Genomic DNA, 25,824 nt, shown 5'->3' with positions numbered 1-25,824 from the left:
AGAACTGCGTCCACTAGGGGGAAACGTAGTCGGCGATCCACTCCTTAAAGGCTGAGTTTTACGACTCGACAGCTTATAAAAACTTATTTCTGGGTTCTTTGGCTTGTTAGCTGTACATATTGTCACACAGCAACTTTTAGGGATTATTCTGTTTTTCGTTATAAGCCAGAAATGAAAAGGAGGTGGCCTCTCGAAATACAAAGTCAAAGGAGACGGTTGGATTGTCCCCCCCCGGTGGGCGTGGTTTTCAAATTTGCATAACTGTGCTCTGTCTCTATCAGCTTAACTGTGCTCTGTCTCAATCAGCTTAACCAATCACAGCCTCCTATTCCACGCACTGTAAACAACAATGGCGGCGCTATGAATACACACAAAATCCTAGTTTTCCTCATCTACTTTGTTCTCTGTGATCAACAAACAAACAAATACAAAATAATACTTTGATGGCATTGATAAACCTGTGGTGGTTTTCTGTGACGGGAAAGAAACGTAAGCCATCAAAATCTAAGAATTTACGCGAGAGGTACTCGAGAGATGGAAAAATAAATGTCGGCTGTTGCTTTTTCTCACATGACAGGATCAATCTTCTGTCATGCTAACTCATTGACCCCAGGGGATCTTATGATAAACTTTCCATTATTTTACTCAAAGTCAACGAAAATCGAGCAGGACCAAAACATTTTACAGCTGATCGCCATCTAAAAAGCTCAGCGACGACGTCCCAAGTATAACAGCAGCAATGACAGTGTTCATAATATGACAAAGTAAATGTTTTGATTAATGCCATTAATGTTTATTTTAATCAGTGTATACCACTAGTCAACTAAATGAATATAACATGGCAAAGATGAATGCACATTTATATATTGATTCAATAGATTTATAGCATTTTGAAAAACAAATGTCATGGATTTATTGCATTTTGTGGAAAAAATAATCAGTTTTTATAATAAATCTTTGAAAATCAAGTTATGGATTTGACTTTTTAATGTTATTATAACCTAAAGATGCTATGTGAAAGTTTGTAACAGAAAATAGTGATTTTCATCTTGTCACTTTTTTGGTATAGAAAACACGTTTTTACCAAAATTAGTCAAAATGGATTTATTGCGTTTTGGAACCAAACTCTTCATATATTCCACATACTGTACTGTAGTCTCCAATTAATTGGAGGAAAAATAAATTAAACTGCTATAAAAGAGCTAAATGTCATTTAAAAGGGCTAAATGCTGTGCAGAATGCCAAACCACAGGGCATGTTACCATTCTATTAGTATTTAATATCAGTCACCCATTTGTGTTTGTGTGCGCATGACTGAATTAGAGACAGAGATCACTAGGATGGTGTACCTATGTTAGATTTATATTTTCTGGCTGAACTTGTTGGTGCTTTTTGTTCCCAAGAGTTTTAAAGCTAGAGACACTCTCGCCAGCTCGGCAGAGACACATACACCACACGTCCTCTGGGACCCAGAGCATTCATCCAGCCCTGCCTCACAGGGAGACATCATTTATAAGATGCGACTTCCCTCTGAGTCTGTTTGCCTTTCTCTGCCTCAAGAAACACCACAGTGTCAGACACCTCAAAGGTTTCCAGAAAGTTTGGAAAGAGCGAATTTCAACCTGAAGTGATCATCCCTATGACTTATTCCCTTTGAAGATCAGAAAGTTTGGAGAGAGTTACGCAATTGTGTCTCATACTACGGCTGATTAAAAGAAAACAACACTTTCTCTTTTTTGTGGATATCCCCTACCCGAAATTTCATTTGGAATTCGCTGTAAGAGCGAACTGATGGGTGATTTATTTGCACCTGCTGTCTGGGTTGTTTGAAACACCTGGTTCATTGAATTGTGCAAATCAGGTAAAATATGTGACGAATGTGATTTGGCTGTTGCTTTATGTGGATAGTAAAAGTAGTCTTAAAAAAGTTTAATTGCACAAGGCGCTGTGTTCTCTGAAACATGCACATTTTTATCAAGTGCAATAACATGAGGCTTGTTATAGACAACCCTTACAAAATTAACCAATGGTTTTAGTACAGTACTGTGCAAAAGTCTTAGGCCACCACCACCAGACTTCTTGTTTTAGAAGTTTTAATGTCCATCCATGTTTATTTTTCAATATATTTTATAAGGTACAAACAGAAAATACAGGAAATATGTAAAAAATAAATAAATAAAAAACTAATGACTTCTTTAGGCATCGTCAGTGTTTAGTGTCACTTCTCTTGGCACTAAACACATCTTGAGCGTTTTGAACACAATGAAGTAAAATAATAAAATCCAGATTATTTATTCACCCCCATGTCATCCATAATGTTGATGTCTTTCTTTGTTCAGTCGAGAAGAAATTATGTTTTTTGAGGAAAACATTCCAGGATTTTTCTTATTTTAATGGACTTTAATGGACCCCAATACTTTACAGTTTTAATGCAGTTTCAAAGGACTCTAAACGATCCCAAACGAGGCAAAAGGGTCTTATTTAGCGAAACGATTGTCATTTTTGGCAAGACAAATAAAAAACATGCACTTTTAAACCACAACTTCTCGTATTTCTCCGGCTATGTGACACGCCAACGTGACCTCACGTAATACGTCATCACGTCAAGTGGTCACGTTTGATGTACGCGAAACTACCCCCCAGTGTTTACAAGTATGGAGAAAGAGGACCGTTTCAACATTGTTGTATGTCGAATGATACTAATTAATGTATTTGTGTCAGTTTATTGTTTAAAATGGTCGGCAAATGTGCGTTTCATATATGTAACACGTGACCTTTCCACAGCATTACGCAATTACGTGAGGTCGCTCTGGCTCGTCACACAGACGGAGGAGGATGAGAAGTTGTGGTTTGAGAGTTCATATTTTTTATTTTTCTTGCCAAAAATGACAATCGTTTCGCTAGATAAGACCCTTGTGCCTCGTTTGGGATCGTTTATAGTCCTTTGAAACTGCAATTTGGAACTGCATTGGGACTGTTAAGTGTTGGGGTCCATTAAAGTCCCTTAAAATAAGAGAAATCCTGGAATGTTTTCCTCAAAAACATAATTTCTTCTCGACTGAACTAAGAAAGACATCAACATTTTGGATGACATGGAAGTGAGTAAATTATCTGGATTTTTTTTAAGAAAATTGACTAATCCTTTAAGATATCTTGCAGTTCCCTGCTATTGCTCAAGTGGAAGGGGAGTTTACCCTAAAAACTTGACACATCAGTTTACAATTTAATAAAATGTTTAATACTATATACACATTTCCAGTATTTTCTGGATGTATTCTATTAAAGACACTAAGAAATAATTATATATGATCACTACTGTATAACATTGCAAAAACAACAAATCTAATTCTGGCATGGTGGCCTTCGACTTTTGCACAGTACTGTATAGTAAAGGTGTAGTAATGTTGTTATTTTGGCATACTGATAACTGCATCATTTGTAAAACCATGTTTTTACTACAAAGGTCATCAAATCATGGTTACTACAGTAAAAACACAGACCTACCTAGAGGAACCATGTTTTTTTTCTGTTGTAAAGGGTAATATTGTAAGTGTATAGATGCAATTAAAATGACATAATTTGAATACTTAAAATATGAATTGTGCAGCATTACTGGTTATAGGTGGGTGTTTTGTGATTAAGACAGGTTTTGTATTAAAATACAGCTGTATACTCTACAAAAAAGTAGAGGCTATGGATCATCTCACTGTGTTGCATATTTAACAAGATAAAACTGTCATATCTATTAAAGAAAGACAAGGTTAAATAAAAGGGAGTGTTTGATCTTCTTTATGTAATAAAGAAACAACGGATCCCTGAAAATTGAAGATGTCTAACAATCACCCCTTCGAGAGTTCAGGGGAGATAAGTCGGTAAACACTGGAACGACTGGAGGATTAATAAAGCCAGACGTTCTGTAATTCTCACCAGTCTGGAGGGCACTTTACAAAATGTTCATAAAAACGAGAACGTGTCTCGTCTTCATCATGGGTACAGTCGAATATAAGACATCAAAAAGCCCCTCCAAAATGTCAGAGAGGGGCAAGATAAGCCGCGAAAAGAACCTGACAGCTCATCAGGCAGTGTGGAAGGGAAATGTCATTAGACAGTCCACGGTGGGCAGGGGGCTTTTCATGAACAGCACTTTGTGCCTGTGACTCAAACTCCCCGCTAACATGAAACAGTCAGGATTTAATCAAAGACGCACAAGAACTCAGAAATCCAGATAGTTAGCACGTCAAGAAATAGTGGAGCAGGAGCTCTCCGCGGAATAATTGATCTGTTGAATTTCATCTCTTTTATTTAAAATTTATCCACCATATTCATTAACAAGACAAGCTTTCGAAATTTAGTAGAGCCACAATTACTTTCCGAGAAAAAAAACAGACAACCACTTTACCGTCACTTTAAAAGAATCCTCAATGTAATGACGGCAAGACAATAATGCACAGTGATAATGACAGATAATGACTCCATAAAGGCTCTCTAGACTCACCGCAGCGACCCTTGTGATGCACGCGGATGTTTTTCTGGATGGTGCAAGCTTTCATGTTGAGTTCACATTCACTTTGATAGTCCTGACCGTCGCTGCCACAGACCACCAGCTTGGGGACGTTCTCGCAGCTCAGAGGACACATGCATTTGGCCGACAGGCCGTTCGATGACTGGATGCAGGTACTGCCAAAGCTGCAGGTCATCTCGCTGCAAGGGTCCTTCTGAGCTGAAAACCAGAAATTAGAAAAAGAGGTTAAAGCAACAACATAACAGAAATTTTTCTATTTGAAGATAATGAAAGTGGCCAACCAAAGCTTATTAGCACAGCCAATGGGGCGTCTTGAGGTTAATGTGATATGAAAATGAAATTAATGCTTTGATTGCAATCCTACAGACAACTATTTTTTACAGTAGACACTGATAATGTATACAACTTATGGGAGTATATACACAGGCTTTTACATTCACCTAAAGGATTATTAGGACACCATACTAATACTGTGTTTGACCCCCTTTCGATCATATTGATAGGATAGCAGCTTGCAGTTGATGGAGATTTGTGGGATGCACATCCAGGGCACAAAGCTCCCGTTGGCATGGTGTATTATCCTGCTGGAAGTAGCCATCGGAGGATAAGTACATGGTGGTCATAAAGGGATGGACATGGTCAGAAACAATGCTCAGGTAGGCCGTGGCATTTAAACGATGCCCAACTGGCACTAAGGGGCCTAAAGTGTGCCAAGAAAATATCCCCCACACCATACACCATTGCATTCATGAGAAATTGAACAGGTGTTCCTAATAATCCTTTAGGTGAGTGTATGTCCAGCCTATTTTTTTGCAGTTGACACAGCTTTTTTATATACTGTGCTGCTTTGCTACAATGCAAAATTGTGAATAAACGCTACAGAATTAAATCTAAATTTGAATTAAAGCAAACAGGATTTTGCCCGTTTTATAATACAGCAGGTGTCTATGACATGTCCAATGGCTTAGTAAAGTAATAGCATGTTTCCTTCATTTATCATTCATGTCTATAAGTCACAATTTGTTAAATCCCCAACCCAATATAAAAATGGTAAGCACCAACAGTGACATAATGTGCTCTTGGTTGTGTTTAGATAATTGACTGCTTGTCATGTTAAGGTCTGTTTAGGGCAGGTGTTTATGGCTTGACATCCAGCCCAGCGTGATCTTCAAACAGGAAGCCCATTACAGAGATAAAAGTGTGTGTTAAAGTGAGACGTGGTCCTCCTGCACTTCCACAAAGCTCAAACGTGCCCCGTGTCAGGACAGTTGGCGGAGTAAAGTGGCTTAACCCAAACAGCTCAGTGCCATAGACTTGAATTTTCAGTCACATCTGGCTGGGTGTACAAACAAGTCACTCTAATTCAACACGGACCATTTCAAGTAAGCTTAGCATTCAAAAAACACTCTCGATTGCTATGCTTCAGCGTACCCATCCAATGCTGGAGGGACCTAATCAGCTTTTTTAACACTGAGAATAAGAAAAAAAATATTTTCCATTTAAAAGACTTTGTCTATTTCAGAAATAACTAGTTATGATTTTTTAACACGATTTAACTAAAAATAAATTTTTTGTATTTAATACCCGATGCTCACATTAGCCACCCGATTATAATTATTATTTCAATATAAATATTTATGAAGCATTGATAAACAGAATACAGAACAGAATACAGAACAGAACAGAGGCTATATTAATTTCCGACCTCCCCACCAACCCTCATACCCCCATGCCATCCGCATCCAATTCATTTTCACTCTCTTTGTCCCTGTTTTCAACTCGACGCTGCATCAGCCTACGGCCTCCGCGCATCATTTGTGGGTTTAACTTTGTGTGAATCTGTTAAGAGAATCCACTTGTTTAATTAAAGCTTTTCTGTACCTCTCCAAGGACCCCGTTCTACTTTTCAACGTGACACGCACGCTCACAAGCCCACTCATATGGATGTGATAAACCTGGCAAATGGCATCGTAAGGATGAGATCAGTGGCGCTTTCGTGTGCCGTGTGATCAAAGCGTTTCTTCCTTTCCCTCGCTAAAAAAAGACTCCCTGCGCCTCCCTCGTCTTTGCACGTCTGAACCTCGCACTTCACCAGCCTCTGTTTGCTAACCAACGACTCGTGTTTCCAAAAACTCATTGTGAATGTCTGTGTGGACTGTGGAGGATGTGCTGATATACAACTCGATACCGTAAACTAAATTCAGCGGGCAGCGTTTTTACACCTTTATACAGTATGCTAGATAAACTGTTATTTAACAAAACATTAACAAAGCATAAAGAGTACAGCAGCACGAAGAGTCCAATAACATGAAGAGTTAAGGAACTTATTTTTAAAGACATTAAAGTCTTTCAAATAAGTGGCACTAAAAATAAAACCGTATGAGACAGTTTTACAATTTGCTGTAGTATTTTGCTGAGAAATGCAGCATTTTTGTTTGTTTGTTATTATTATTAATAATATTTTTATTGTTATTATTATTATGATTATAGTTGTTGTTATTATTATTTTATATATTTTTTGTTAATTTAACCCAACGTCTAGGTTTGTCTTTTTTGACCCAACACTGGGATGAAAAAACCTAGCATTTTTTTAGCATAGAGTGTATTATTAGGGGTCAAGCCCCGAAGGGGCGTAGAACCCTATTGTTATTATTATTATTATTGCTATTATTATTATTATTGATTATTGATGATTTGAGTGGCACTTTAAAGGAAAACACCACTGTTTTTCAATATGTTACTGTGTTCTTACCTCAACTTAGACAAATTAATACATTCCTATCTTTTTTTCAATGCGTGCACTTAATCTTTGTACAGCGCGTCATGAATGTGTTAGCATTTAGCCTAGCCCCATTCATTCCTTAGGATCCAAACTGATGATGTACTGCGCCCGAGATCGAAGTGCTGCAAACTAAGTGCTTTTCCGCCATACAATATGTTCTCATTTTTTATCCGCTTAAAAAAATCCAGTTTTATTTTGTGCCACCATACTTACTCGTGTAACTACTCATGTAACAGTCTTTAAATAGGGAAAACAGGGAAGTGTTTGGTGGCTTCTAAATTCATTCCTGTTTGGATCCTAAGGAATGAATGGAGCTAGGCTAAATGCTAACACATTCACAACGCGCTGTACAAAGATTAAGTGTACACATGGTAAAAAGATAGGTAGCCTATGTATTAATTAGTCTAAGTTGAGGTAAGAACATAGTAAAATATTTAAAAACAGTGTTTTTCTTTAAAAAATATTTTGATATGTACACAGCTATTTTTATATTTATTAAACTAAAATGCTTGGTTATTTTTTACCCAGTGTTGGGTCAAAAAGGAACAAACCCAGCAAACCCAGGCTTAAATTAACCCACACTGTAAAAAATTCAGCATGAAGTTTAAACAGCTCAACGCCAATTCAACCTACTATTTTAAGTTTTGACTTTAACAAGTTGACATAACTTATAAAACAAGTTGCAATTGTTTAACTTAATTTTTTAATTTAAAGTATCATAAAAATATATATTGATTTGACAAAAATTCTGCATTGCTTTTTTACAGTGTATATTTTATATTTTGTATATTTAACCCAACAATAGGTTAAAACAACTGAGCATTTTTGGTTAAAACCAAGCTTGCCGCACAAGCCCTGAAAAGTGAAGCCAAAACGTCTCGATCGCCCCCCAGTGACTGGTCCCAGTATAGGTCATAAACCCCGCCTCCCCCATGTTATTCAATGGGACTTGAGACCAACTAAACAATTTAATTACACTTCAATTATATTTTTTTCGAAGCTGGTGTCATTTACTGTAGTGTCACGCTGGTGTAAATTCAAGTGTTTGTTTTTAAAATAAGTTTGTTTTTAGTTAATTATTTAATGCTATAAAACGGTGGTGTCACATCATGATTGACAGCTGTGATATGCGCATTCTGCGAGAGCGTGGGCGGGACCTTGATTTGGCGGCTTTACTTCCTGGTCACTACTGCGCAGGACTGGTCCCGAAATCGCTAATGCGCAAATTCAAGACCCAATATGTCAGCGCCGTATCGGGACACTGACGGCTTCACTTTTCACCAATGGAAGAGAGCAAACGGGCGTCGTCCATCTTTTTTTACAGTCTATGGTTGAAACAAATAAGCACAGTTAGGTTTGTCCTTTTGTGAAACAACTTTGGGTTAAATATAACCCCGCACTTTTTAGCATTTATATATTCATTCATATATTTTATGTTGGGCATAACATATGGTACACAGTTCTGTTACCGCATGTATCCAAACCTCATTTAAAATGAATACGAAATACAGCTCACATAAAACCCAGCTCATATAATATTTAGTTTGACCTTCTGAGGTTGACAGTCAATATTTCCTGAAGGTTAACGTTCCCCTTTCAATGACGATTTGTTGGAAAGAAACAAATCACTTCATTTTTTAAGAGTTTCAGGCCCTATCTCGCACCCTATTCGTGAAAAGTGTCATATGCTGTATTTTTTTCCTCTACGATGACAAATGAGCCTGTTCGGTCTGTGATGGCCTTTGGGATGGACTGACGCTTTCCGGTAAGAGTCTTTCCTTATCCTCGCAGTCATAACTAATGACAACCGAGCTCAGACTCATTACTTTTATTTCAATGGATCTGCTTCATCCCCAACAGCCCGAGATGTTTGATTTCATCTGTCTGATCTAAAGCGGGTCTCTAAATCAGTACTGATGTGTCTGTCAGACATGTGCAGAAGTAGCTACACATTCGGTGCCACGATATGTCATAAGGTGTGGCGATAAACAGACTTTGTGAATCTATTAAATAGTTACTGTCACAGCTCGCTGATGAGCGTCGGAATGCAAAAGGCCAGCCTGTATGAGGTGCACACATAGCTCCCCGTCATGTAAGCCCAGATAAGCCTTCCTCTCAGTTTCAAACAAGCAGTCAATTTGCCTGCAAGAATGTGACTAGCCTAACAAGCCGAACCTCTGGGGTCACCAAGGAGATGAGCTGCCTCCTCCTTGTGCTTTAGTACTGAAAATACAGTATCTTGAGGAAGAGTGGTATAGTTACCTACTTACGAACTGGAAATGCCTTTCACAGCCAATTAGGCCGCTCCTCTTCAGCTCTGAAGTCTTAGGACAATGGGAAGAAATGGGAGGCATGGAGAAAGAGGGAAATAATAGGAGCCCTATCTAGACTTTACAACCGACTAATACGCAAAGGAAAAGCCGCCAACAGGCTAAGAGGAAGTGAGGGGGAAGCGAGGCGAAGAGAGAAGTACTGATCTGCCTCGCTGACAGCACTGTGATAATGTGTTAGTGCTGGATGTATTAATGCGTAATGTGTGCGGGGAGCTGTCTGCTGCTACGTGATCTTGGCGGGAACGCTCGGCGGCACGCACTGTGCACTGCACGACCCGTTCATGTGTGCATATTATGTGGGTGTTTAAGAGATCCTTCACCCCAAAATCAAAAATCTGTCATCATTTACTTACTTTATTAAGGAACAAAGAAAATTAGGCTTTTGTTATCTGTACAGTGAATGGTGACCACGACCGTCTCTGGTCCCAATTCACTTTTAATGCATAAACAAAAACAGTTACTTTAAAGATACACTCCACTTTTTTTAAAAATAGGTTCATTTTCCAGCTCCCCTAGAGTTAAACATTTGATGTTTACCGTTTTGGAATCTATTCAGCCGATCTCTGGGTCTGCCGGTACCACTTTTAGCATAGCTTAGCATAATCTATTGAATCTGATTAGACCATTAGCATCGCACTCAAAAAAAACCAAAGAGTTTCGATATTTTTCTTATTTAAAACTTGACTCTTCTGTAGTCACATCATGTACTAAAATTTGCAATTTTCTAAGCAGATATGGCTAGGAACTATACTCTCATTCTGGCGTAATAATCAAAGACTTTGCTGCCGTACCATGGCTGTAGCAGGCGCAATGATATTACACAGGACCCGAAAATAGTGCCCTGATATTAAAAGTAACCAAGGGAACTATTTTCAGGCGCTAATAATAAATTACAAAATATCAAAACTCTTTGGTCATTTTGTGCGCAATGCTAATGGTCTAATCAGATTCAATGGATTATGCTAAGGTATGCTAAAAGTGCTAGCGCCAGACCCGGAGATCGGCTGAATGGATTTCAAAATGGTTGAAATCGGGTGTTTAACCCTAGGGGAGCTGGAAAATGAGCATATTTTAAAGAAAAGTGGAGTGTCCCTTTAACAGGTTTGAAAATATTGTAAATTAATGTCCAAAGACAGAGGAACCCCCCCCAAAAATAAAGATGAACCTCTTTGTGAACCTCCACAAATGACCTCCAAATCCAACATCATACGCCACCGCTCCACCCCCACCCTTTGCAGTTGTCAACCCTCGCACAGTGAGACGATTCGCTCTTTTGATGTAATTCTTCAAAGGGCTTATTTGACTGCAGCTGTCTTCCTTCTTTACATGCCTCAGTGTTACAATTGCATAAAGAAAAATAGGCACAAAAACTGATAATACACAGCTTTTCAGGTGGAACTCAAAGGCCGTGCAATCTGCTACAATGACAGAAGGACAGAAGATGCACACGTGTCTGTATGTGTGTACTACTGTACTTGTAGCATTCCATAGGTGAGCATTGTCATTCCTGTCTGACCCATCATGGGCGAGGTTTATCTCCCGTTTGTGAGCTCTTAGCCAATGCTAAGCTGCAAACCTTTGTGAAGGCTTCAGATCACAGTCTAAGACCAGGTTTGATATGGCATGCGTGCGTTCATCAAAGCAGTGTTGTTTTTGGCAGCCCTTTTAGTTTTAGTCTTAGTCTTTTGGACGAAAATGCTTTTACGTTTGTCACATTTTAGTCACTTATAAACTTGATAGTTTTAGTCAAGTTTTAGTCGACGAAAACACAAAAAGGTTTTAGTCAAGTTTTAGTCGACGAAAACGCAAAAAGGTTTTAGTCAAGTTTAAGTCAATTTTAGTAAAAAAAAAGTATTCTTTAACAAATTAATTAAGATTAAAAAGTGCTTTGCCTTGTTATTTAAATACACCACAAAAAGTATTGGAAATGGGCTTAGGTTTGACAAGTAGATACATGTAAAATATTAAGCTTACCATGAAATGTGTCACGAGCCGAATGTCGAGTGTAATTGAATGTATATGATATGTTAACAGCGTGACTTGTAGTTACCTTTAAAAAAATATTAGCGTGATGAGCCTTCAGGTGCCGCTTGAGGTTGGAGGTATTCTTCCCATCTAGTTTGTGGCCACATTTACTGTCGTTTCCCAATATGCATTCCGTTTTTCTTTTTGATGGATTATACTAAAAGAATGTCCATAAATCATCTCGTCGTTTCCGTTTATTGGCGTCACCGCCATGGTCCTTCGAACTCACCACAGCCGCAGGTGTGTTGTTGTTGTTGTTTGAAATCTAGTGCGCGTGCGCGACATGGCGGCAGCTGGGTGGTGGGGGTGAGTGAGACTGTCGCTGCGTCCCAAGCCGCATACTTCCATACTATATAGTACTTCTCGTACTCTTTGCCTACTATATAGTATGGAAGTAAGCGGGTTGGAACGCAGCGAGAGTTGACCCAAAACAAGGATAGGAAGTGGCAGCATTGCTGATACTTTTTAGCTAAAAACAGACAGATTTTACGCAAAATAGGCAGAAACGATATGCATTGTGAACGTCAGACTTATAATCATTTTCGTTCCGTCTCGTCTCGTCAACGAAAACTCGAAAGCGTCTCGTCATGTTTTCGTCACCTTTAGAGACATTTTTAGCTAGTCATCGTCGCGTTAGCGTAAAAAAATAGGTGCATCAACGAAGTCATTTCGTTGTCGTCATCGTTGACGAAAACAACACTGCATCAAAGAAATAAAGCATGTGACTGTGTGGATGGAAAGAGATAGCAAACTGGTTCACAAAAACTAAACATAGATTTTTCAAGTTTTCTGAATGAAATATTAGTTGTTGTGATTGCTATTATTTCTTACCAAAATCCCCTTAGGGAAGTCGTGCCACTAGGCAGCCATCTTTGCAACGCCTCCTGGCAGTTATTTTAGTCATGCCAGACTAAAGTCCTATTTACTGAATAGGGAAAGACAGATATCTCTACACAATAAGACAACCTATATTTCTAACCAACAATTAAACCTGACATCAACTGTACCATAACATTTGTTTCTTAAGTTCAACACGTTGAAAAACACTTTTTCGAGGTTGTGTCTGCTACTCCGCATGCACACAAGTTGGCAAGCGCCTTACGCAAATCTCTATAGAGCCCCTCCCCCTGAGAAACATCAGTCTTTATCATTTTATGATTTGTTCTTTATACTGAAAGGGGTAGCTTCTGTCGTATAAACAGCCATAGTGAGCATTGCATTATCTTATATTCATGGGCTGCGTCTGAAACCTTGAAGGTGCATTATAAGCGACTTTGTCGCTATGTGTCGCTCGTCTCTTTTAAAAGAGGGGTTTCTAAATCATGGTTGTCATAAACAAATGAATGACGTCCACTCCAGTAACTGACAACAGACACATGACGTGACTCCAATGCTTCGTTCTCAAAGGTAGTCGCTCCAGAAAGTCGCTCATAATTTGCATAAAGTTAAAAATTCCTCAACTTTGTCAACGGTCACTGCCGGTCGTGTCGCTGGATGAAACCGAGCTTCCATTGAAATCAATGAGATGGCGTCGGTGAATGTGAATGCAGCTTTAGGCAGCTGACTTCTTGTCTCACTGCCTCATGAGGCAATGACTTCAGAGGCAGAATTTGTGCTCCGGGAAACACATTTGATATATAAACATAGAGCGCCTATGTGATAACTAATCATATATTTAAAAACTATAAAACTGTAGTCAGTGTTTTTCTTTGGAAAACATACATTCCAAACATCATAATTTTTACTGTATTATATTTCATAAATACAAGTTTTAGTTTAAAATTAAAATTTAATATTTAAGTACATTAAAGGAATATTCCATTCTCTCAAAAGAAAAATCCAGATAATTTACTCATCACCATGTCATCCAAAATGTTGATGTCTTTCTTTGTTCAGTCGAGAAGAAATTATGTTTTTTGAGGAAAACATTGCAGGATTTTTCTCATTTTAATGGACTTTAATAGAGCCCAACACTTAACACTTAACACTAAACAGTTTTTTCAACGGAGTTTCAAATGACTATAAACGATCCCAAACGAGGCATAAGGGTCTTATCTAGCAAAACGATTGTCATTTTTGACAAGAAAAATAAAAAATATCCACTTTTAAACCACAACTTCTCGTCTAGATCCAGTCGTGATGCGCCAACGTGACCCCACGCAATACGTCACGACTTAAGAGGTCACAGAGGACGAACGCGAAACTCCGCCCCAGTGTTTACAAATGTGTTGAAAGAGGACCGTTCCTACGTTGTTGTATGTCAACTGATACTAATTAATGTCTTTGTGTCAGTTTATTGTTTACAGTGGTCCGCAAATTTGCGTTTTATATATGTAACACGTGACCTCCCTACGTCACTACGCATTTACGTTAGGTTGCGCTGGACAGGACCTAGCCAAAAAGTTGTGGTTTAAAAGAGCATATTTTTTATTTTTCTTGTCAAAAATGACAATCGTTTCGCTAGATGGGACCCTTGTGCCTCGTTTGGGGTCGTTTGGAGTCATTTGAAGCTCCGTTGAAAAGAGCTGTTAAGTGTTGAGTTGGGTGTTGAATGTTGGGCTCTATTAAAGTCCATTAAAATGAGAAAAATCCTGCAATGTTTTCCTCAAAAAAGTGACGTCAATGCATACCCTCTATATTTAATATCCTTGATGTTACCAGAGTGTTGCTATGTTATCGCTAAGATGTTTTAAAGAGTAAAAGGGGTCGCACCCCAGACGAGAAGCACTGCCCACAAATCTAAAACAGAACACAATATTTTCTATGAATGTACGCACACCGGCGTGCCTGACAGCGGATGTCCGGTGTGCCTCTGGATGCTGCTCAAATCCCTGTCGCGCCAATCACATAGTTTAACATTTAATAACATCATATTTGTCCCAAATCGTTAGCAATTAACATTGGCTGCTAACGTATATTTTGCAGTTTGAAGTATAGCTAGCGCTATATAATGTGCACGTCCGGTGTACGATACCTCCGTGAGGCTGCGCTTCTTGTCCGATGTGCCACCCCCTTTAGCGTCATGTTCCTATACAGTTGCTAAGGTTCTCTAATTGCTACAATTTCCTTATGGTTCAGGTTCCTTTTTCAATGCACATCTTATTATAATAGCAAATTAACCATTAATTAACAATAGCATAGCACCGCAAGACACTGCATTCCAATAAATACAGTTCACCAGATTAAGAACAGTTGCATGGGATTTTGAATAGGTCAAGGGTTAATGATAGTATAATAGCCAGGGAAAAGGTGCAGGAAAACTTGTTTTTAAGGCCACACACAGCTTATATAATGATCTTTCTCACACTGCTTTCTTTCAATATACAAATACAATAACAAAGATAAAATAGTTTGTTTGGCTAAAAGCAATATCCACAAAAAGCGTATTTTCTTTATTTTTGTTCTAACATTTTTTCCCCGAGTACAATCAGCGGACACATTCGACGATAATCATTTTCCTTTCCTTCAAGCAAGCTTCTGCCAACACACACAAACATATTCACAGGAACACACACACATACACATTTATGAGGTGGTAGTCTTACATTCTGCAAGTAATATACGCAGTATCCAGTCTATCTGAAGAGACAAGAATGATATTTTATAGTATAGTAGCTGAAATGGCCAGAACCCAATATACAACAAAAGTCAAAACAGTAAGAAACTTATAAAAGCAGCATGAAACCCAAATATATGTGTAAAACTTTTATTAGCTTGCTTTACTGCACAAACAGCAAACCGGAATGGCTGAGCTGAATCTGATTCAGCTACTGTGTGGCTAATGCCTATATCACGTCTGCTCTCGGAGGACACCAGGGTGTGAAAGAAAATGAGAACAGTATTTTAAAGATATCTCTCTAGGAGTTGCTGGGCTCTCTTCCACCTGCGTGCATCGAGAAGAGCACTGAACACTTAAAGAGACATGAAGAGCTCCAGAGGGGTCGAGTAAACCACCTCTTCGTCACCAGAGCCCCACTGGCTGACGGGAAGGGCTGCTCTCTCCAACATTAACCTGAGATAGGTAGGGCAGACGCAGAGCAGCTGTCCTGTACTGTGATTACTGCATAGTGTGTGTTTGGATTTGTGTGAATGGTATTTTAAAGCACTTACTTCTGCATCCTTGAATAGAAAGCACACTATGATTTGGGTCCATGTTTCAGAAAAGGTCATGGAAAAAATGAATCATGGGATAAACAATCATAGTAGGAAATCATATGAGACAAAATTGTAGGGACAAAAACTAAGCAATATTGGAAAATCTAAAAATGTCTGGATTATTTTCAACCCATAATAGGCAAAACTGGACAGAACACATGCTGGGCCAAAAATGACCAAATGTTGGGTTGTTGTTATGCAACCATGGGTTACACTAAAATCAAAGGGTGCTAAATAGCACTAAAAGCTCATAATCACAGGGGAACCATTTTAAGTGCTATATAGCACCTAGAAAGCACATATAAAGAACCACCCGGGGGTGATATAGCACCAGATATGGTTCCATATAGCACAATATGGTTCTACACAGGTGCTACACAGGTGCTATATGGCACTTAAAATGGTTCCCCTATGATTACGAGCCAGTGAACCACTTTTAGTGCTATTTAGTACCGTTTTTTAGAGTGTATATAATTACCCGGCAGTTGCACACTGCAAAAAAATTATTTAAGAAAAAAAATTCTTAGTATTTTTATCTTGTTTTCAGTAAAAATATCATTTTTTTTAAATGAAGATGCTTTTTCTTGATGAACAAAACGACCTAAGAAAATAAGTCTAGTTTTTAGACCAAAAATATAAAATTTAAGTGATTTTGTGCATAAAACAAGCAACAAAAAATCTGCCAATGGGGTAAGCAAAAAAATCTTGAACATTTTTCTTAAACACTAAATTCAATAAAATTCAAGAAAAAATTGCTTACTCCATTGGCAGATTTTTTTGCTTGTTTTATGCACAAAATCACTTAAATTTTATACTTTTGGTCTAAAAACTAGACTTATTTTCTTGGGCGATTTGCTTATCAAGAAAAAGAATCATAATTTAAGAAGTTTTAGATATTTTACTGAAAACAAGACAAAAATACTATGAATTTTTTTCTTGAAAGTTATTTTTCCCAATCCTAACCCAGCAGTGTGTTTTGTCCAATATTTACCCAACATGGCTTAAAAATAACCCTGCCATTATTAGAGTATTAAGCTGTCTAACGTATGCAAAAATGCAGATAGCATGATGTAAATAATGCTATAGATAACATGTTTTTATAATCTTCATAAACCTGTATGGTAGGGAAAATGATTTTCAATTTGAAAATAATGTGTCGTTCTTAAGCCATGGATGGGTTAAATGCGGACAAACCCAACTGTTGGTTTAAAAAAACCTAGAAAATGCCAATGTTTGAATGCCAATAGAAACAACTCAGCATTTTTAGTGTACAGTCAAAAATACCAGATGAAGCCAATAGTGTGAATTATAAATTTATTTTAAAAGTCAATGGGTGTTCCTGTGGCTCAATGGGTAGCTCATTGCATTAGCAATGCAAAGGAAATGGATTCGATTTGTATACTACTGCGGCTCTAAATAGGCTACTGAAGAGCACAACAAAGTATAACTCTAAATGTAACGTTGCTAAGCTAAAATGACCAAACTTTTAAATCAGTCAGTTGCTGACTAAGTAAAGTGTTCCAAACCGTAATTTGTAAGCTCTTTTTTATGATTAGTATGCTACCTTAGAAGACTACTGCCTATGTTCTGGAACAGAGCTCTAGAAGCAGAGTCAGAAAATGATGAAAAGGAGCAGTAAAAAGAGGACAAATAGCCTTATTATCTAAAAGACGACAAGAAGGCCAGTGGTTGTGCTGCTGGTGTGTGACGGCACGTCTAACTGTGAACTACACAAACAGGAAGCCGAATGTAACAGTCAATAATCATTATCTAGCACAGCAAGCGCACCTATTTAAATACTGGAGCACATTCAAAGGTTGTTTTCTAAGGTACAATACAATCATACACAATCAGCTGTGATTGTTTCCTTAAGATGTCTTCACGATTTACTTTCAGACACACAGAACGTGTTGATGTGAAGCAATCTACAGCCTTCAAATAACAATGAAGACACCAAGTAGACATGCATGTGAAATACTGTACATTAATATGTATCTAATTAATTAACATTATTTAGTCAATACAACACTAAAGTGCAGTAAGGGTTAAAAATAATGCATTAATAGGGCCAGTCAAAAGCACGAATAAATGAATAAGTTGTAAGTAGCGTCTCGCATCTGGTATTAAAGGCGGGGGTATGAAAGATGTGGCTTTTTAATGTGCCTGTCCTGCTGTAATCTGCCTTATCTCACTTCAACACTGCATCCATTCCTTCAGAAGGGGGCTCAACGAGAGAGAGAGAGAGAGAGAGAGAGAGAGAGAGAGAGAGAGAGAGATTTGTATAAAAAGTATTCTCACTCTCCAGGGGATAAGTGGCAGAATGAAGGCTCTGGTGATTGAACGGAAACTAAAGCCCCTGATTTCATATTCACATTGACGTCTCAGTGTTTTGTGTGCTTATATCCTGTAGCACTGCTATAAGTTGCATGAAAAAAGCCACATATACATTTAAACTTCAGCCTAAGTTTGGGTTTTTGCACGTTCATGTGTGCGTTAAAGGATTAGTCTACTTTCTTAAAAAAATCCAGATCATTTACTCACCACCATGCCATCCAAAATGTTGATGTCTTTCTTTGTTCAGTCAAGAAGAAATTATGTTTTTTGAGGAAAACATTCCAGGCTTTTCTCATTTGAATGGACTTTAATGGACCCCAAAACGTAACAGTTTTAATGCAGTTTAAAATTGCAGTTTCAACGGAGTTTCAAAGGACTCTAAACGATCCAAACGAGGCAAAAGGGTTTTATCTAACGAAACGATTGTCATTTTTGACAAGAAAAATAAAAAATATGCACTTTTAAACCACAACTTCTCGTTTATTTCAGGTCCTGTGACGCGCCAGCGCGACCTCGCGCAATACGTTATCACGTCAACAGGTCACGGATGCGAATGCGAAACTACGCCCCAGTGTTTACAAGTGTGGAGAAAGAGGACCGTTCCGACGTTGTTGTATTAAACTGCATTAAAACCCTGTTGGGGTCCATTAAAATGAGAAAAATCCTGGAATGTTTTCCTCAAAAAACATAATTTCTTCTCGACTAAACAAAGAAAGACATCAACATTTTGGATGGCATGGTGGTGAGTAAATTATCTGGATGTTTTTAAGAAAGTGGACTAATCCTTTAACGCACACATGACATTGTGGTGAGTAAATTATCTGGGTTTTTTTTTTTAAAGAAAATTGACTAATCCTTTAAGTTTATTGTTAATAAATATGTACCGGTTTCATTTTAATTTATACAGTTTTGCAATGCCTGGCCAAATCTTATGTATTTGTTAGCATTCTCTCTCATGAGCATTCAGTTCTGCATCCAGGTGTTTTCAGCCAATCACATAAGCCGTCACTCACACAGGCTAGGGATAATGATGTCATATTGAAGCTGATTGGCCGATTCCACCACAAGATCGCACACGGTCTTTAAACCCTCCACTAGTGACTACCCCAGCAATGCAAGCTGAAGAAAACTACAAAGTAGATTTCTGTTAATATTAGCTATATATACAGTATATATGCAATACATACAGAGAGACAGAGACTGCAGTGTAAGTTGCTTCGGATAAATGCCAAATGCATAAATGTAATATAGCAAAAGCAGAATGTAGCAAGTCAGCATGGCCGCAGAGCAACATAACTGTTTCCTGACGGGCAGATCAAACTAGCTTTTCATCTGACTGAGAAAGTTATCGGAAAAAGAGGGTTTCAAGAAAAAGACTGTAATCGATACTGCGAGATCAGGGAGTTTCTGCTTCCAGAATTCATTTTCGAGAATCCCATTACTGAAAGACAGTGTCGATTTACCCCTCATGCTATAATTGTGTGCTGGTGAACAGGTCCAGACTGTACAGTAGTAGACCCAACCAGAGCTAAAAATAGTCTGAGGGTGAGGAACCGCAGAGTTCGTACTGCAGATGGAATAAGTAAGCCGAGGACCCTGCGCTGATGAGTGTGAATTGAGTCTCCTGTCACGCAGTAAGGTGAATGTGTTTTGGCGGGCGTCTCCACGCACATGCACAGGCGCCAACGCAGGGGTGGGCGAAAAACTCATTTGCACGAGGTAGGGGTGGCTACGTGCCATTGGTGGTGGCTGTGGATCTCAGTGGCCATGGAGATGTCACCAGGACCCTGGCTGGCCCTGAATATTGAGCTATCGTAGGGAACGATCAGCCAAACAGGAAGTTAGTTTTCATTTCACGTCTCCGCGTCTTTAAAATTCATTTTAAATTAAAGGGAAACACCACCGTTTTTCAATATTTTACTATGTTCTTCCCTCAACTTAACAAATTAATAATACCTATATTTTTAACAGCGCATTGTGAATGTGTTAGCATTTAGCCTAGCACCATTCATTCCTTAGAATCCAAACAGGGATGAATTTAGAAGACACCAAACACTTCCATGTTTTCCCTATTTAAAGAGTAGTTACATGAGTAAGTATGGTGGCACCAAATAAAACTTTTGTTTGGAACTATAGGAATGAATGGGGCTAGGCTAAATGCTAACACATTCAAGAAGCACTGTACAAAGATTAAAAGTGCACGCATTGAAAAAATATAGGTATGTATTAATTCATCTAAGTTGAGATAAGAACATAGTAAAATATTGAAAAACTGTTGTTTTCCTTTAAGTGTGTGTATGATTTTCGAGGCTATTTTTGTAACATTTAACTGGTATAAAATTGGTCCTAAAAGGTAAACAATATGTCCTTAAAGGAAAACACCAGCGTTTTTCAATATTTTACTATGTTCTTACCTCAACTTATACTAATGAATACATACCTATCTTTTTTCAATACGTGCACTTAATCTTTGTACAGCGCCTGATGAATGTGTTAGCATTTAGCCTAGCCCCATTCATTCCTAAGCATCCAAACAGGGATGAATTTAAAAGCCACCAAACACTTCCATATTTTCCCTATTTAAAGACCGTTACATGAGTAGTTAAGTATGGTGGAACAAAATAAAACTTTTGTTTGGAGCCATAGGAATGAATGGGGCTAGGCTAAATGCTAACACATTCAAGAAACGCTGTACAAAGATTAAAAGTGCACGCATTGAAAAAAGATAGGTATGTATTATTTCATCTAAGTTGAGGTAAAAACATAGTACAATATTGAAAAACGGTGGTGTTTTCCTTTAAAGTAGAATATTATCCCCCAAAAGGTATAACATTACAATGACAGTGTAGATCCACAGACAGAATACAGAACATGTGTTTTAACCTTTAAACCCAGCACTAACTTATAATAACATGTATTTTTTACCTAAACAAACATAATAAATCAACCATCTTTACATTTTCAAAAAAAAAAATCTCTTCCTTGTCTCCTAAGATGGATCACATTATACAACACAAACAGTATATAATCCCTACGGTACTTTCTGAGTTGCTTTACTATTGACTGAGATGTGTTTTCAGAGAGATCATAAATCAAACAGTCTCTCATGGCTACATCAACCACAATGCACGTCGGCTTTGACATTAAACATGCACGCATCGCCTTGCAACGCAAGAACAGTGATATGGAGAGAAGCGGCCCATATGAGCCGTCTGGATCAACACCTGAAGTTTTAGCAGGTAAAGGATTTGAAAGAAATGAGCCATACTTCCCTGGTGAAGGAACACTGTTTCAGCCGTCAATAACGGGACAAACATATTGATTCTTCCATTAAGCTGCTTCCCATGATACCCCGAGGTTAAAGTTTTTCCTCCCCCGCTCTTCTGAGCCGAATAACCTTATTTAGACAACAGAAGCTGACAGTTTCAGCCTCAATGGATAGTGTAAGTATTAGTCCTGGTTTAGGGTGTGAATACATGAAGCACGGATTTGACCTACTCAGTGCCGCGGGCATTCATGACTGGTTTTTATCAGCTGGGTCGAAAAAATGGAGGGGGCGTGTAAAGAGAGCGCTATTGGCAATCATCGTAGTAATTTAAGACGTGCTCTGCACACATATGATCAATTCTTCTATTGATCAATCGCTCCGACCCGACGCTCCGCTCTACTGCTGCCAATCCAGAGGAGTTCCAGTGCGCTGCCAGTCTAAAATGAGCTCGACGCGTACTCCATTTCTTTCTCACCCACTGACTTACACAACAGCTGGAGACTCTGTTTACCCACTGGAGTTCAATATTATCAGAGCACCAATGCTCATCTTTTAAACAGGCCACATGTCTGTTCTTTTCTTTTTGATTCTCCTCTTGCCCTGTGCCACCGGAGCAGCACCCGTTGAGAGCCGGTGGCTCTTTAAATTCACTGTTTGATCCCGAGCTTTAGGGTACACATATTCTAAATGCCTTTAGGCTGGTATTTAAAGTCATGCAATTACTGCTTCTTTCTACTTTAATGGGAAAAATAAACAAAATCCCCAAAATTGTTGGATAAAATTTTGATTCAATAGCAAGTACTAGTACAGTGGCTAAGCCATCTGTGTCTCGCAGACAACATAGTCCTCATCGGCGAATCAGTGGCAGACTGGTGTGAATGGATCACATCAGCTATGAGCAACTGAGGAAGATAAGCAAGGTCAAGGATGCTGTCAACCAAGCCAAACAGGCCAAGAAGCGCTGGGCCGGACACGTGGCCAGGAGTTCAGACGGGCGATGGACACGGGCGGTGACCGAATGGCTGCCACTCAACATCAAAAGAAGGCTCGGCCACTGGCAGAGACTGGATGGGTCTTGCCAGTGGCCGAAAAGCATAGAGAAGTTGTTGTGGCCTGCGTCGAAAGACTGAAATACAGGTGATTGAAAGATTGAAAGACAAAGAGTTTTTATTTTTTGGTCCATTTTGCCATTATTAAAATGTTATTAATATTATATAAGTATTTAAAATGAAAATGATTTCTTAATGTCTAGTGACATATCAGGGCCATTTTATGATTAATTGATATAAATTTCTTATATACTGTTCCTTTAAGTCATGTAAAGATGCGTTGAGGCGCGTCTGGAGGTCTCGCTGCCTGAATGAGCCGTTTAGCGCAGCTTGGTAGACGCGATTCTGCCTCATTTGCGCATCTTGTTCGTGCAAATGACGCAAATTAAGCGTTGAAGTGGGAAACGCGATAGTTGAGAAATCTGAAATTTTGGCGGAAAAACGCGATGCGTTAACCAATTAGGAGCTTGCTCTAGTAGTGATGTGATTACAGGAGCAAGCAGAGTCGCAGAAAGCCCTCCCATGATGCAAATTTCCGCGTGAATGTCTAGATGACTAGAATTTCACATGCGGCTTTCACTCGCAAATGAAGTGAGTACACTCAAAATGTTTCAACTTCCAACTACGCGCGGTAGACGCTAATTTGACACCTCAAACACATCTGGTGTGAACCCACAGTAAGTATGGTGGCACAAAATAAATATGGAAAACCTGGAAGTGTTTGATTTGTAAATTTATCCATGTTTGGATCCTAAGGAATGAATGGGGCTAGGCTAAATGCTAACACATTTACAATGTGCTGTGCAAAGATGAAGTGCACGCATTGAAAAAAGATAGGTATGTATTAATTAGTCTAAGTTGAGGTAAGAACATTGTAAAATATTGAAAAACAGTTTAAAAGTAAACATCACTGGAAAAACAATTTATTTTTATTATTTATTACTATTGACAATATCATTAATTCCACTTCTTTAGCTTGAATCACCAATTTTTTTTTCAAATTTTATTCTACTTTTATTTATTTGTTATCATTGGTAAAAAATACAATTACAGTACAAGTATTTCTGACTATACTGGTATCATAAATTATTTAGCTTGAATCACTGAACAAGAAAAAAATAGAGAAAAAAAAAACAGAGAATACACTAACAGGTGATTGGCTATTTCAGCAATAGGGCGGGACTCCTATTCCACAGCTGTCATAATGAGCCTCGCATTGCTTGTCAATGTGACTGGCTACTTATATAACATAAGTGATTCATCCTTTCCCCATCCCCACGAAGTCTTATGCCAAACCCGTCTCTCTCCTGTCAACCCTTACAGTTCGTCTACCATCTCAACCTCTTTTCCCAGGGGAAACGCTATCCATCCGTCCGTTATCTGTGCCTGCTGATCCCAGCTGAGTTTGAAAGATACGACTCCCGATAGCCACACTGTCAATTTCATTAGCGCAATAGCAGGGAGGCTACTGGCCATTAAAGCCCCGCCACGCAGCAGAACTTTGACTGCTTCAACACACTGGGATAGTGTGATCTTTAATGCGCTTCTGAATGGAGACTGGTAGGCCGGGGCTCTCATTCCTCAGCGCTGATCAGTTTCTGGTAGACAGCGTGTGTGGTAGCTAATTAGAGCTCTTTGAACGCTTTGTACGGCTTGTTCCACCAGCTCGCCTAATTTATGGCCAGGCCCACAACCACGGAGAGGGTTTAATAACGAACCGCATCTCGCATATTACTTATCATTCATGAAATGTAATTGATTGGAATGTAAAAGATGAACGGTGCAGAAAACACGAAACACATATTCTCTACTGGCAGGATATTAGTATGTGACAATCTAGGCACACCGGGATTCATGAATATGGTAATACGTGATAATGGGAAGGCAAATGTTGTTTAGGATATGCATTAAAAACAGATCGAATTAGGACTGCACGGCATTAAAACTTGCTTTGCGGTATTTTGTTTTACATTTGCGTTTTGCATTTGTAGAAAAGTTGTAACCCTGCCTATACAAATTAAAATGGTTCTTACTGGTAGTAAAAAGACATAAATAGGCCAAGTCATGTGTTATTTAAACCCTATATATGCAGAAATTTGGAGGTAAGGGTTAAAAAAGTTATAAGATGTGATAAAGAGACATGTGGACTGACACATATAGGTCTGTGCATATGATTGGACTTACCACATGAGCCTTTCCGCATCACCTTGATACGTCTCTGCGCAATGCACTGGGCTTTCTCAAGCTCGCACTCATTGGAATAAGTAGAGTCGTCCGATCCGCACACCGGCGCAACCACCGGCGAACATGGAATCTTCTTACATACGCACTCTCCTTTAGAAGGGTTAGTTGGGTCTCTCTCACACAAGGCTCCAAAACCACACAACTTCCCACGGCAACCTGCAGAGACACAAAGATAAATATAGAGTAAACATTAGTAATTTAAGATCATGTGATAAGCCAAACTACGGTCATATGAGAGCTGAACAAAAGACTCTTGAGAAAAAGCGCATGCGAATCAACATTGTTTTAGTCAATACCTGACCTTTAGGGCTCCTGTATGAGGAGATGTTGTTCAACATTTGTTATTTTCTCATTCAGAATCAATGGGAGCACTTTCAGAAAAGCACAGCAATTATGTGTACACCCTCATGTTGTTACACATGCATACAAGTATGTGGAAAATTGTAACCCTCCTGTAATTTTATTTGTGGGCTTTTTGCTATGAAAGTATAGACAGGGAAGTAAGGGGTGAGAGAGGGGACATGGGATCGGGACATGACCCAGGCTGGACTAGAATCCAGGTTCCTGAAACAACATCTATCTATCTATCCATCTTTCTGTCTGTCTGTGTGTATATCTATCTGGCTATCTGTCGGTATCTATCTGTCTGTTTGTTTGTTTGTCTGTCTGTCTGTCTATTTATCGGTATCTATCTGTCGGTATCTATCTGTCTGTCGGTATCCATCTCTCGTTATCTATCCGTCCGTCCATCCATCCATCCATCCATCCATCCATCCATCCATCCATCCATCCATCCATCCATCCATCCATCCATCTATCTATCCGTATCTGTCTGTCGGTATCTATTTATCTGTCTGTCTATCTATCGGTATCTATTTGTCTGTCTGTCTGTCTGTCTGTCTGTCTATCGATATCTATCTGTTTGTCTTTCTGTCTGTCTATCTGTCTATATTTATCTGTCTATGTATCTATCTATAGCTGTCTATCTATCTATCTGTCTGTCTGTCTTAGTCTGTCTGTCTATTGGTATTAGGGCTGCAGCTATCGATTCTTTTTGTAATCGATTAATCTAGCACTGAATCGATCGATTAATCGAGTAATCGGATAATTTT

At 38.7% G+C, this 25,824-nt stretch overlaps 1 protein-coding gene across 12 annotated transcripts in view; it reads right to left on the bottom strand.

Moving 5' to 3' along the window:
* agrn (agrin) overlaps nt 1-25,824 on the bottom strand; it is a 329,502-nt gene that overhangs the window by 137,639 nt on the left and 166,039 nt on the right. For all 12 annotated transcript variants that reach the window (XM_073875244.1, XM_073875252.1, XM_073875243.1 and 9 more), the window contains 2 exons: nt 24,653-24,868; nt 4,496-4,720 (listed from right to left, as the gene is read on the bottom strand). In XM_073875244.1, coding sequence (XP_073731345.1) covers nt 4,496-4,720; nt 24,653-24,868 — 441 coding nt within the window. The remainder of the gene's footprint in view (nt 1-4,495; nt 4,721-24,652; nt 24,869-25,824) is intronic.

The sequence above is a fragment of the Misgurnus anguillicaudatus genome, chromosome 13 (genome assembly GCF_027580225.2).
Source record: "Misgurnus anguillicaudatus chromosome 13, ASM2758022v2, whole genome shotgun sequence".
Lineage (NCBI taxonomy): Eukaryota > Metazoa > Chordata > Actinopteri > Cypriniformes > Cobitidae > Misgurnus > Misgurnus anguillicaudatus.
The sequence above is the reverse complement of the archived record's forward strand: the minus strand, read 5'-3'. Positions and strand labels throughout refer to the sequence as shown.